The sequence below is a fragment of the Cryptotermes secundus genome, unplaced genomic scaffold (assembly GCF_002891405.2).
Source record: "Cryptotermes secundus unplaced genomic scaffold, Csec_1.0 scaffold461, whole genome shotgun sequence".
Classification (NCBI taxonomy): domain Eukaryota; kingdom Metazoa; phylum Arthropoda; class Insecta; order Blattodea; family Kalotermitidae; genus Cryptotermes; species Cryptotermes secundus.
This window is the reverse complement of record NW_019739952.1, coordinates 769,098-782,693: the sequence shown is the minus strand read 5'-3', so window position 1 is coordinate 782,693 and position 13,596 is coordinate 769,098. Positions and strand designations below refer to the sequence as shown.

Below are 13,596 nucleotides of genomic sequence, written 5' to 3'. Positions count from 1 at the left end.
ATAGTAATATATTGTCTTGTGTAGTCTCTTTGTTAAAACTGATATAACTAGAGGTTAAAAATAATAAAATGTTAATGTTAAAATTTCAATTTAAAAGTCTCACGTTTTTAGGTCTGTGTGGTTTATTGATGAGGTTTTTATTCTGCTCCTTGCTGTACGTTGTGAGGCTTGGATCTTCCTCCCTCTGCGTAATATTAGGCTGATGTTTTCTCTCTGCTGTTGTACAAGTATACTCCTATGATCTGTGGGTGTATGATGATTATGTGCTTTCTGTTGTACGAATTGTATTGTAGGCCGCTTTTCCTGTTATTTTGCTTGCTCCTGTACACGTGACCTCATTATGAATGTGGCTAGTGACCCTGTAGATCGCAACAACTAGATCGTTCTTCCCAAACAGAAACATTTTCCAGTGTAAGAAAGAACAGCAGATGAGCTGAAGGTGAGCTAAATTGAAGTGTTACAAAATAAATGGATTTGTCTGTAGATACTACGTGTATTTTTGTGGCCATTTCACCTGAGCAGCGCTTAGGCCACTAAAACTCTGCCGTTCTCTTCTCTAACGTAAAACAATGTTACATGATTGAAGTCCAGATATGGATTAGTGATCTGAACTTTTGGGCTTCAACAAACCTTCTGAAAGTATCTGAAGCTGTTCCCATACAAAAATTAAGATTTGTTCACAAAGCAGACAGGTGACCATTTGTAACAGTCGAAACCTCTTAAAACTCTTTAATGGACGCTATGTTCCTCTTTAGCCATTTCAATAGAGTGACTGATTTATTAGGGAGACTAATCCATTAAGAAGTTATGACTTGCTTTTCGCATTTGGACAGGAACAACTGCCTTGTTTTGTTACCTGCAGCTTGGGTGACCGGGAAGGGTCGAGGATATCACGGAAAGACATGTCTGTAGTTTGCCGAAGATGTAAATTTTGTTTTGCTAATAGGGTAGCTGTTATAAAAGTGTCTTCGGAAGGGTGTAATTGGACCCTAAACTAAGAAATAACCGCTTTCACATGTAGGGTTCCGGGTTCAATATCTTTGGATCTCTTTATTCTCAAAGTTAGTAATGTGATTGTCTAGTACTGATGGTATGATGAATTGACAGTTAAAATCAGCCATTAGGAAACTATTCTTGTCTGGGAGAAAGGCCGTCGGTTCAAATCCTATGCAGTGGATGAGGTGACGCTCCCGCAGAATAGAATGGGCAGAGGGACTTGGCATTTTGAATTCACCAGAGGCAGACGTCATCGGGCTGCGCTCTCCAAGTATATCTAAATTTATCAGTCTATTTGGTTCTATTAGTCTTTGATAATAATAAAAAGGGGACATTACTCCGTCCTTGCTAATAAAGATATAGTGTTTGCTTCTGAAATAAACAATTTGTGATTAAGCAGAAAATAGTGTCTTTGATTTGTATCAGTGGACTAGCTTTAAACGTATAGTCTCCTCGTTGCCCCAGTTATTACCGTGACACAATCCTGAGAAGAGTCAAGTGTTCTACCGAAGCGAGCAAATAAATAAATACAATAATAAAAACAGGACGGTCACAAGAAGTGGCGCCCAACGGTTGCAAGAAGTGACAGTCGAAGAGCGGTTGCACATTCTTTTAAAAGTGACAACTCAGTATTTAGTAATTAGCGTTATGTAATACACACTGAGCTCGTGATGTGTCATGTGAGAGAAAAATGAACATAAAATTACCCTTTTGTCGTTTCTGTAGTCTAAATCTTATGTCTCTCTTATGTCTCTTCGTGTCGACTGCGCACCTATAGACATTCACTTCGTACTGGAGCCGAAGCCAGAGAGATGTAACTAACAGAAATACTATTTCAAATAGTCCACGACCCCTTCCTATGGTGTTTAGCTGATCACCAGATATTGCTATCTCACGTTCTCACTAACGCCCTCTGTATTATATGTCTGGATTGGAGAGGAATCCTTGTCTGTCTTGGATATGGTGACTGGTCATATGTCGCTGATATCTGTCAGATTGGTGCCCTCTTCCTATTGGCGAACTACGTAAGCAGAAGGGCGGAGGCAAATAGCGTGGTCACCCATTCGACCTTAACTACAATGCGTTCAATGAGCAGCAGCTTAGAGCGGATACAACATTTCTCACATATTGCTGCTGTAACTGTCGATAGCAGAATGAGTCATTAGCGCTGATAAACGCGCGCCGTCAGGTGGTCTGATCTTGTCACTGCAGTAAGTCGTATTAATAGTCAATCTGTGTTAGGTGTTGAGGGTGGTCGACATTTATTTTTTTTCCTTGGCACTACAGCCCCAGTGGGCCTAGGCCTACCTCCATGAACTTCTCCGTTCACTTCGGTTTTTTTCTAGATCTTACACATTCGGTAGGACTCCTTGGGCGGGTGATCATCTCGCCGCAAGGCTCTACCTGTACACAAACACAGAAAAACGCACACACACAAACTAAACATCCATGCCCTGAGTGGGATTCGAACCCACGATCCCGGTTTCCAAGGGATCGAAGACAGTACATGCAGTAGACCGCTCGGCTACCGTGACCGGCGGTCGACATTTATACTGAAATAAATTTCACTATTGAACAGCACGTGTTTATTATCGAAACTTTTGCAAGGAAAGATACTTACAAAAAATATATCTTCATAAATATCCTGACTCGCCAGTTCCCGGACTCTTCAAATTAGGAGGGAAAATTATTCAAACTGTGAAATATGCAGATGACCTTGTGTTAATGGCTAAGGAAGAAACTGTGCTACAGGGCATGATTGATAGACTAATTGAAATTGGAAGGTGCTATGGCATGGAATGAATGTGGAGAAAACAAAAGTAATGAAAATTTCGAGACAACCAACCCCAGTCACAATAAAGATAGACCAAAAACAACTGGAGAATGTGAAATGTTTTAAATATTTGGGTAGCTTGTTAACAGATGATGGAAGGTGTACTTGTGAAATTAAATCCAGGATTGCCATGGCAAAAGCTGCATTTAGCAAGAAGAAGAATCTTTTTACCAGCAAATTGGACTTAAATTTGAGAAAGAAACTAGTGAAATGCTACATTTGTAGCATAGCTCTGTATGGGGCTGAAACTTGGACACTTAGGGCAGTAGATCAGAAACACCTGGAAAGTTTCGAAATGTGGTGTTGGAGAAGGATGGAGAAGATCAGTTGGACCGATTATGTTGGAAATGAAGAAGTGATAATTAGAGTCAGAGAGCAGAGGAATATCCTACACAAAATAAGAAAACTGAAGGCTAATTGGATTGATCATATCTTACGCAGTAACTGCCTTCTAAAAGAAGTTATTGAAGGAAAGAGAGAGGGTCGGATAGAAGTGACCAGAAGACGAGGAAGAAGACGTAAGAAGGTGCTGGATGACCTTGGGGACAGAGGAGGATATTTTCATTTGAAGGAGAAAGCTCTAGGAGGAGGAGCTGTTTTGGAAGAGACTGTGGACAGATTACTGATGAATGAATGAATGGATGAAAGTAGCGTTAGTGACCCTCCCGCTTCAGAAGTTCGTACCAGTTGGTGTATATATGGCAGGAAACTGATACATGTGCGAAACTGCAGTAGCTTCTCATACTCAGTTTCTCACAACCCCATCACATGGATCAAAGCTGACCTTAATTATAAACTAGCTGCAGATGTTAAGTACTACACAGTCCTTGTGCTTTAGAGGGGCCGCTTGAGTTTCAAGTTGTTTGAGTGAACATTAGCAAATTTCCCTGTCCGGGTAAGTGGGTGTGTTGATCAGCCTGTCGATAGCTGCGAACGAGAGAGACTGGAGAGAATCTTGCGTGGTGGTTCTAGCGAGCTTACTTAACACGGCAGAGAAGCAAAGTAAACTACGAGGGTGGTGGTTCAAGGTTAACCTCAGTTTTTTTCTCCTGAAGACCTGTGTACCAGAAAGAAAAACAAAACTCTTTTCTGAACACTTGGTGGCAACACTCATACCCTGGTAGGTGACTATGCGGCTCGCTTTTGCGCGTTAGTGACAGTACAAGATAGCGTCAGACCTTCTCTTTTCTAGTGTAGAAAAGCGTTTTATCATCGAATTCCTAGTGAAAGAAAACTGAAACCAGTAGAAATTCTACGTAGGTTAAATGCACAGTATGGATAAGAGACCCTGTCACGTACAAGTGTCTATGATTGGTACATTAAATTTCCTGATGGTCGTAAAGAAGTCAAGACGCATCTACCATCCGGCAAGATCATGGAAATTGTGTTATGGGCTTCAGAAGGAGTAATTTCTTGTTGACTTTCTTCCGAAAGTTAATGCACAGTATTACAATATGCAGCACATTATTTTGAAGAAAAGACCTAGGATGTGTAAGCGAAAGTCGTCCTACTGCATGACTAGGCTCGCCCTCCTTCGGAAAATTTTATGGTCACATTGGCAGCAATGAGCTGGGAAATCACGACCTACTCCACTTACTGCCTAGCTTAGTTTCCAGTGATTTGCACTGTTTGGGCCAATGGAGGTACACCCAGGAGGGCATAAATTTCAAATTAGTGATAAACTGGGACACAGTGTCCTGAATTGGCTACTCGTTCAGAATAAAACCTCATGTGCTGGTGGCATCAGTAATTTGCCAAGGCGATGGAAAAAATGCGTTCGTGTAAAGAGAGAGTATCTTGAAACGAAATGCGAGTTTGCTGATCCTAGAACATATGTTCCTTTTTGTAAAAATAAAGGCCAGGTCAACCTTGAATCACCTGCATATAGGACAAACTGTACCCATCGAAATAGCGGAAGGTTATATTAAAAAATGGTAAAATTGTCTACCTGCTTAACTAATTAAGCACTACGCCATGAAGGGGTATGGGGGGGTGGATGTATAGATTCACATTTTCTTGACCTCGGCACCAGTTGGAGTTTAGTGGTCAGCTTCACGGCCCGGCCGCTTTACCCCCGGGAAAGAGCCCCCGGTACCCATTGGATAGGAGGTTGGATGGACCTCACAACCGGTCTGGACGTCGTGGATAACAGAAAATTCTTGACCATACCGGGACTCGAACCCCGACCCCTTAGTCGTCCAGCCCATAGACAGTCGCTATACCGACTACGCTATCCCGGCTCTAAACGGAAGGTTATGGTCAATAAAAGAATGTAACGTTGCTACTTGACCAAACATTTTTACACTACATTATTAAATCTCGTGGTAACACCGAGCTGCAGCACTGCAGACATGTACCCGAGAGGTTCTCGGTCAGGACATGGACTGTACTGATTGATGTTTTTGTCGTTTTCTTCAGTCTCTCCGGGGAAATGTCATGATAGTTAGGCCAGAATTCCTTTTCACACCCTTTCGAATTCATTATTCACGAATCATCCTACAGTTCGGCTGTGCAGTCCACTGACAGCAACGTCAAATAAGCCACAAAAATGCCACTCGTGGTAAATATGCTACTGCTTACCAGCTGCTGCCTCTCCTTCCATTACCGATGTTGGATATCTGTCTTATCTTCCCACTACTAAGAGGTTACCTCCTCTTTCGGGCTGGGCAAAGGTGATCGGGCACTAAGCGTATATGGCGCAATTTTGTTTTCGGTTTGGAAAATGATCCATTGTCATTGTCGTTAACTTCGTGTTATCGATGTTGACGCTTTTTCAGTGCCAGTGGTGATGATAATGCAATCGCTAGTCATTTCGCAGTTAATACAATTATAAGTCAACTGTCATGTAATTAGTACTTAACTTTAGTTACGAATAGGCGTGTCGGTTAATTTATTTAACGTCCTCCGCTCGAAGTTAATTAAACGGGGAGAGCATATCTGCCTCTCTGCCTGTCTGTCTGTCTGTGTATTTTATCATGGAAACTACTGAACCAATTTTGTTTTAGTTTGTATTTGGGGATATGTACTTCAGGATGTTGGGCGAATTTAATTTTACCCCTAGTTGGTTGAGGCACTTTGCTACAAGCCGGAAGGTCGCGGGTTCGAGTCCAAATGAGGTGGATTTTTCAAATTACCTATCCATTCAGCCGCACTATGGCTCTGGGGTTGACTCAGCCTCTACCAGAAATGAGTATCAGTAAACTTCCTGGGGAGTAAAGGGCGGCCGGCGCGTAATTCTGACAACCTTACCGCCATCTGTGAGCCGACTGTCCAGAGAAAATGTGGAGCCTCGACGTCTTACAACCCAATGGGCCTTCGCAGCCTGTTACAGGGATAGCTTTACTTTTAAAAGTCCAACACCTGTTTTTACTTGAATTTGAATTAGAACTTGGTAAGTAAGGCAAGCCGGTCACGGTAGCCACGCGGTCTAAGGCATGTACTGTCTTCGCTCGCTTGGAAACCGGGTTCGAATCCTACTCAGGGCATGGATGTTTAGTTTGTGTGTGTGCGTTTTTCTGTGTTTGTGTATAGGTAGAGGCCTTGCGACGAGCTGATCACCCGCCCAAGGAGTCCTACCTAATGTGTAAGATCTAGAAAAACCGAAGTGAGCGGAGAAGTTCATGGAGGTAGGCCTAGGCCCACTGGGGCTGTAGTGCCAAGAGAAAAGAAAAGTTACATAAGGTAAAGTTGTTCCTGTGCCTAGCTAATTAAGCACTACGCCATGAAGACGTATGGGGCAGTGGGTGTATAGACCCATATTTTCTTGATCTCAGCACTAGCAATAGGTGAGTGGTCAGCTTCACGCCCCGACCGCTTTACCCACCGGGGAAAGAGCTGGGTGGGCCCCAGAGCCGGTCTCGACGACATGCAGGAGAGGAAATTCTTACCCCACCAGGACTCGAACTCCGACCCCTTGGCCGTCCAGCCCGTAGCATTAGAACTTGGTGGAGTTTATAAATAAAACCGCTCACCTTCCAGACAAATGGTACGTGGCCCAGGAAAGAGACCTACAAAGTTCAGGTTTTCTTGCACACCCGGTTCTGCTCCCTTCTTGAGGGTGCGGTACCTAGTCATTAGCTTCAAAGCAGCAGATTTGTGTCTGCATTAAGTGAATGAATTTAGATAATGCAGTATAGCCATGCCTTTCCATTCTCTTTGACGTGGACCGATATCAAAACCCAGGATGGATATACCTCCCCACTCTTGTTACCGTGAGCAACCAGTCAACAGCGTATACACTAGAGCCTTATCTGTCCTTTTCAATACCGGCATCTTCCTATAGACAGGTTAGGAGTGATCCGTGGTCAGCCTCCCGGTATACCCGTACAGTATCTGCTGGCTATTGAAGCCGTCAAGGAAATGGGACCTGCGCCGATCACAGCGGCCGCGCAAAGGCATGAACTGCCTTCGCGCACTCGAACACCGGGATCCTGTCTTCGATTCCCACCCAAGATATGGATGTCTGTGTGTGCGTTTATTCTGTGTTTGTGTTGTCCTGTGTATAAGTAGCGGCCTTGAGACGGGCTGATCACTCGTCCAAGGAGTCCTGCCGGCTGTGTAAAAAAGATTACGAAACTGGAGAAGAGGTCAGGGCCATTGATTGATGAATGGGACCTACAGGTTTATCACAGAAGCCTCGTACTTCTTCCTATCCTGAGTTGCTAGTTGATTCTACTTCACACATTCGCAACGTGTATTTTATTGTTATCTTTCCACTAAATCTGTCATTTTCCTTTCTCTAACCACGTCAGAGTTTGAACCTAAAAGAGGAGAACTGGAGAACAGAAACACTATGTAATGTACTGCATTCACGACGGCATTTGTATTATTGCATATAGAAGTAATTGAAACCAGTCTAAAAACTGCGGATAAAGGACTGAAGGCCTGTCCAGGCTCGTTATGTTTCTATCCACTGCGCAGGAAATACATTTTTGGGTATTGTGAATAGACTTAAATCGTGTAATTTACAAAAGGGTGTTAAAATGACGTTCCTTTCAGGACAAAGTAGCGTAATCGGTATAGCGACTGGCTACGGGCTGGAGTCCCAGTAGGATCAAGAATTTTCTCGTCTCCAGGTCATGCAGACCGGCTCTGAGGTCCACGCGACCTATCCAATGGGGACTCGGGGCTCTTTCCCCGGGAGTAAAGCGGCTGGGGCGTGAAGCTGATCACTCACCTCCAACTAGGGCCGAGGTCAAGAAGATGTGGATCTAGACATCCGGCTGGGGCGTGAAGCTGATCACTCACCTCCAACTAGGGCCGAGGTCAAGAAGATGTGGATCTAGACATCCACTCCCCCACACGTCTTCAAGGCGTAGTGTTTAATTAGTTAAGCATAGGGACAACTTTACCTTTTTTGAGTACAAAGTGGCATTTTGCTATATGTGTAGATCTTTCTTAAGAGCGGCCCTACCGTCTGGAGGCACAAGGGCATACATTGGGCATTTTTTATGACAAGCGTAGAAGTGAGGTGCTACTGAACTATGTTGATTCGAGAGCCACTACACGCCACTGCCTTACATAACGGCACTGGCAGATAAGAGCTCGTGTTTGTGACCGAAAGTGCTGAACAAAATACTGAATGTGATACGACAAGATCCGTACGTCGACCATCCTGCGTGGACATGAGATAGCATAATGCACAGTCTGCGTTCACATCGACTTCAGTGAAGACGTTACTAAGCTCAACAGTTATCGCAGTTTTGTCTTATTGTGCCCTGTTCAATGGGAGAGACGTGGATCAGTGTTGTGAGTACGCCTGTATACTTTATGTAGCAATAAGAGAATGGAGAAAAATACAGTATTACGTGGATGAGTAAAACGAAGTCACCGAATGTTGCAGCACCCCGGTTTCATATTTGGAAAGTCTCGGTTTCAAATCAGGACCGCAGTCGGATATGCTGAATTGTTCTGTGGTTTTGCTCAGTCCCGCCTACAAAATGCCGGGATAGTGTCTCATTTTAGGCCACGGCCGTAGATTCTACGACAAACCAGCGCACAGTGTAGAATAGACCGTACACACCGAACGTGTATACGCCCAGACAAGAAACATACGACACATTGCAAGTTTGATATATAGGATACATAACGTGGGATTTTTTTTCCCCCCTTGGCACTACAGCCCCAGTGGGCCTAGGCCTACCTCCATGAACTTCTCCGTTCACTTCGGTTTTTCTAGATCTTACACATTCGGTAGGACTCCTTGGGCGGGTGATCAGCTAGTCGCAAGGCCTCTACCTGTACACAAACACAGAAAAACGCACACACACAAACTAAACATCCATGCCCTGAGTGGGATTCGAACCCACGATCCCGGTTTCCAAGCGAGCGAAGACAGTACATACCTTAGACCTCTCGGCTACCGAGACCGGCTACTACATAACGTGGGAATACCATAGCAAATGCCCACATACCATCAAACTTGTACATCATTGAAAACTTGTCTTTGGGCCACATATACCGGGCTGATTACGTAGAATTTCAGCAACAAGGCCTAGGCAAAACACACGCCCAACTCTACACTGTAGCGGGATATCCCTTTAAAATAAATATTTTAGTTGGCATACAGATCCCTAACCCTACATACAGTTGTTAATACCCCAACATACCTTTAATATGTTTCAATAATATTTCAACATTTTATACATAGTACACCTTTATTCTATCTTTTATTTTTTATTCTTAATCATGTATTTGCTATTTTAACTATACACTAATCTGAGGCAAAGTTTTTATGTTAATATTCAATACGACGCGTTGCACCGATAAGGATCCCTATCAGTATTTCAATAACTATACGTATTCCTGCCTGATGATGGTCATGTATGCCCGAAACATGTCGCAGTAATGAAGATCTAAATGTAATACTGAAATATTTGTTGTGTTGACGGTAGCAGAGTTCCTTTGTACGAGTATTATGTATTGTCTGAGACAGGATGCAACCAATTAAAAAGAAACTCTTCTGGAAGTTGCCTGGAGGAGCTAGGAAAACCACAAACATATTTGTGAGGAAATCGGTCTGGGCTGTGACATGAACACACGACACGCCGAATTCCATGCAGTAGTGCTAACCGCTTAGCCGTGACGTTTTGTGACCAGTGTTGAGGCACTATGCTTCAAGCCGGAAGGTCGCGGGTCATTGGATTTTTATCAATTGACCTAATCCTTCCAGCCGCACTATTGCCCTGGGGTCGATTCAGCCTCTAACAGAAATGAGTACCAGGAATATTCTTGGGGGTAAAGAGCGACCGGCGCGTAGGGCTGACAACCTTGCCGCCATCTATGAGCCGATTGTCTAGAAAATGTAGGAACCTCAACATCTCACAACTGTATGGGCCTGCACTGCCTATTACAGGGATACCTTTACTTACTTTTATGATGTTACATGTTTGTATCTTGACCCTCGGACGGTTTTCACAAAGTCCGTAGGACACTGCTATACCCACAGCGTTAATTGCCGTAAAGATGAATTTTCTCACTTGTATCTCAGTAGGTAACGTTGTATTAACTCGATCCATTACCGTCTGCAGGGTGTCCTCCCGAACTTATATGATTAATCAAGCTTTCAAAACTTCTTTGTCGAGGTATTCCAAGGTTCACTGTTGTCACCAGAAGAGCTGTCATTGTACTATATCTTGAGGCACTTTGTCCAATTCACATTTTCAAAACCTGTTTACATAAGACCAGTCTCCTTCAATATTATTCTCCCATCTGGAATATCGTAAGCACATGCAGCCGTAAATGCTGAAGCGCCTGTAAACCCACTCACACGCACTCATTCGCTTTCCTATCTGAGGTTTTCTTCTTTCCATAAGGTCCAAATTCGTATTCCTCCCTTCCTTCCTCTAATGGGCCCGCTTACCGTGGTCACATTTATGCTACGTGCATATTCGTAATGCTATGTATGTGTTAGATTAAACTAATAACTGGTAATTATGAATAATAATAAGCGGCCATTATTCATAATTACCGGTAAAAATGATCAGTGCCACGAGATTTATCATATTTACCACTTCTTTGGTAATCTGCATAATTACCGGTTTGTTCATAATGGTAGCTCAGTCGGTATAGCGACGGACTACGGGCTGAACGGCCGGGTTCGATTCCGGGTACTTCGGTTTCCCCTGCCAATCTTCATTCCACCAACTGCTCCACAATCACCCTCACCTGTCATCTGGGGCTGGTACAATAGGCCAGAAGTGGCTCCTAGCCCCACTAGCAATAAAAAAAAAAATTGATCAGTTTCTATAAGAAATAATTTGTGGGAAGGTCTAGGAAGATCTGAGACCCGTGTGAGCTCAGTAGTTATAGCGACTAACCTACGGACTGGGCGACCAAGAAATTGGAGTTCGATTCCCAGCAGAAGCAAGAGATTTTTCTTTTCTTCCCAGCATCCAGATCCAAATCTGGGGTCTCACCGATCCAACTTCCCCCCATCCACTGGACACTGGAGGCTCTTTCCACGGGGGTAAAGCAACCAGGCCGTGCTACACTTGGCATTTTAAAGGTGTAAAATGCCTATAAATACAGAGTAGACATTGAAAAGTTCAGTCCAGTGTGACATACGAGTTTACAGCACTTCAGTGTACGAGTTGTAAACTCGTATGTCACACTGGACTGAACTTTTCAATGTCTACTCTGTAATTAATAGTGTGACGGACCAAAATGAGACAAGTTAAATTGCTTATAAAATGTTTTCTTTTTAGGCGTTGGTATTGTAATGTGTGCATAATTTGGAATTATCGTCATTTTTATGCGTGTTTTATTGAATTTTATATTTGCGTTGCAATGCATCCGTTTTCTTTTACACTTTACATGAGGATAATTCCAAATTATGCACGCATTACAATAACAACGCATAAGAATAAAATATTTTATAAGCATTTTGCACTTTTAAAGTACAAAATGTAGCAGCGTAACAAAGGGGAAGCAGTTTCCTCCACATCTTGTGCACCTGATGATGGCAGACAGTTGGGCCGAAACATGTAGTTCTCAAATAAAAGCAAGAGACGACTGTTGCACGAACACGGCGAGAAGTGCGACTGGTAATTTAAAATACACAGTGCTGCAACAGGATGCTGCAGTATAATGTTATTTTAAATATTAATCATATTAGTACGAATATTGTGTTTCTTTACATTATCCAACGTCATGTCTCCATCTAGAAACCTTCCTGTTTATTTTTCAAAACACAACGTTTCGGAGACTGGATTCTGTCTCCGGAGATAGGGACCAGCTCAATCGATTGTGCCAAACTGAGTAGGTTTTACCTGAAGACGGAGACAGAATCCAGTTCCCGAAACATTTTGTTTTGAAAAATAAACAGGGCAATGTTTTTATATAACGACAGGACGGTGGGTAATGTCCAGAAACATATTTGTACTAATGTACGTACTATCCTCACAAACTTTTAGATCTTATTAAACATGTAATGCGATAAAAATGAAGCGAAAACATCTGAGGTTACGTCTAACAACTTTCAGATACGGTCTTCACTTGGGCCATATTATGCACAGAAATATAACAGTCGCCATCTAAAGGTTTGTGGACATGAAATCCCTGGGGCTAATTAAGCGCCACACGAGTAGCCGCACTCTTAACCTCGACACCTACAGGGAGGACTGTCCCCCCTCACCCCCCTCCCCCACTCTCCGGGGAAAGAGCTCTCAGTATCCATTGGATAGGGGACCGGATGGTCCCCAGAGCACGTCTGGACATTGTGGAGAATACAAAGAACGCTTGCCTCTGCCGGGAATCGAATCCCAACTTCTCCTTCGTCCAGACTGTAGCCTAGTCGCTATACCGACTGAGCCATCGCAGCTCTTGTGACAATGAATAGTAGGCTGTTGTTGTCTGGGACATTTCTTTTGACCGGTCAAGGTCGTTCCGTCACTTGCAGGTGGAGACTCGGCGATAGGAGGAGTGATGATCTTGACCGCTGTTTTATAGTGCGCTAACCACAAGATTACTTCATATAGTTGCACATGTTTAAAAGGGAAACAGCATAACGACGTTCTAGAAACTAATTTGCAGGGGCAGTCTTGAAGGCTAGACTGAGGGTGTTTGAGAACAGGGTGCTGAGGAGCATGTTTGACCGAAGAGAAGTGAAGTAACGACAGATTGGAGAAAAATGCATAATGAGGAGCTTCATAACTTGAACTCTTCTCCAAGTATAATTAGAAAGATAAAATCAAGGAGGGTGAGATGGGCAGGGCATGTAGCACGAACGGAGAGAAATGAAATGCTTATAGGATATTGCTTGGAAAGCCAGAAAGAAAGAGACCATTGAGAAGGCCAGGACATAGGTGGGTGGACAATATTAAAATGAATCTTAGAGAAATAGGACGGGGTGGCATGGATTTGATTGATAAGGCTAATGATAGGGACCAGCTGATTGCTGATGTGATCACGGTAATGAACATTCGGGGCCCATAAACTGCTGGGAAGTTCTTGAGTAGCTGCAATTGGCGGCTTCCCAAGAAGGGCTCAGCTCCATGAGTGAGTGAGCGAGCCTTGAAGGTACATCTTGTCATGCCCATAGACTGTTGGTGTGCTACGCTGTCACTTGTTTTAAATAAATGTTGCATGTTTCCACTTTGTAAGGTCATCGTCAGGTAAATACTTTTACCTAATTGCTGCACTGTTTTTTTCTAGTTCACTCTTCTGAAATTTGGTTAAAACTACGTAGTTCCATATTGTTTGATTTTGTTAAAAATTAGTTTAAATTGTTTTTCAATTCATGCTCCGCGTTTCCGTCATTCTGCGGT

The 13,596-nt window shown here is 43.3% G+C and overlaps 1 protein-coding gene across 3 annotated transcripts in view; it reads left to right on the top strand.

Annotated features, from left to right (window-relative positions):
* LOC111872120 (lysoplasmalogenase-like protein TMEM86A) overlaps positions 1-13,596 on the top strand; it is a 102,439-nt gene that overhangs the window by 10,834 nt on the left and 78,009 nt on the right. The window contains exon 1 of one of the 3 annotated variants that reach the window (XM_023865700.1): positions 8,463-8,578. The exons of 1 other annotated variant lie outside the window; for it this stretch is intronic. In XM_023865700.1, the coding sequence (XP_023721468.1) occupies positions 8,555-8,578 (24 nt within the window). In that variant the 5' untranslated portion in view covers positions 8,463-8,554. Of the gene's footprint in view, positions 1-8,462; positions 8,579-13,596 lie in introns of those variants that run through there. One more of the 3 variants, XM_023865698.1, reaches the window with a different exon arrangement.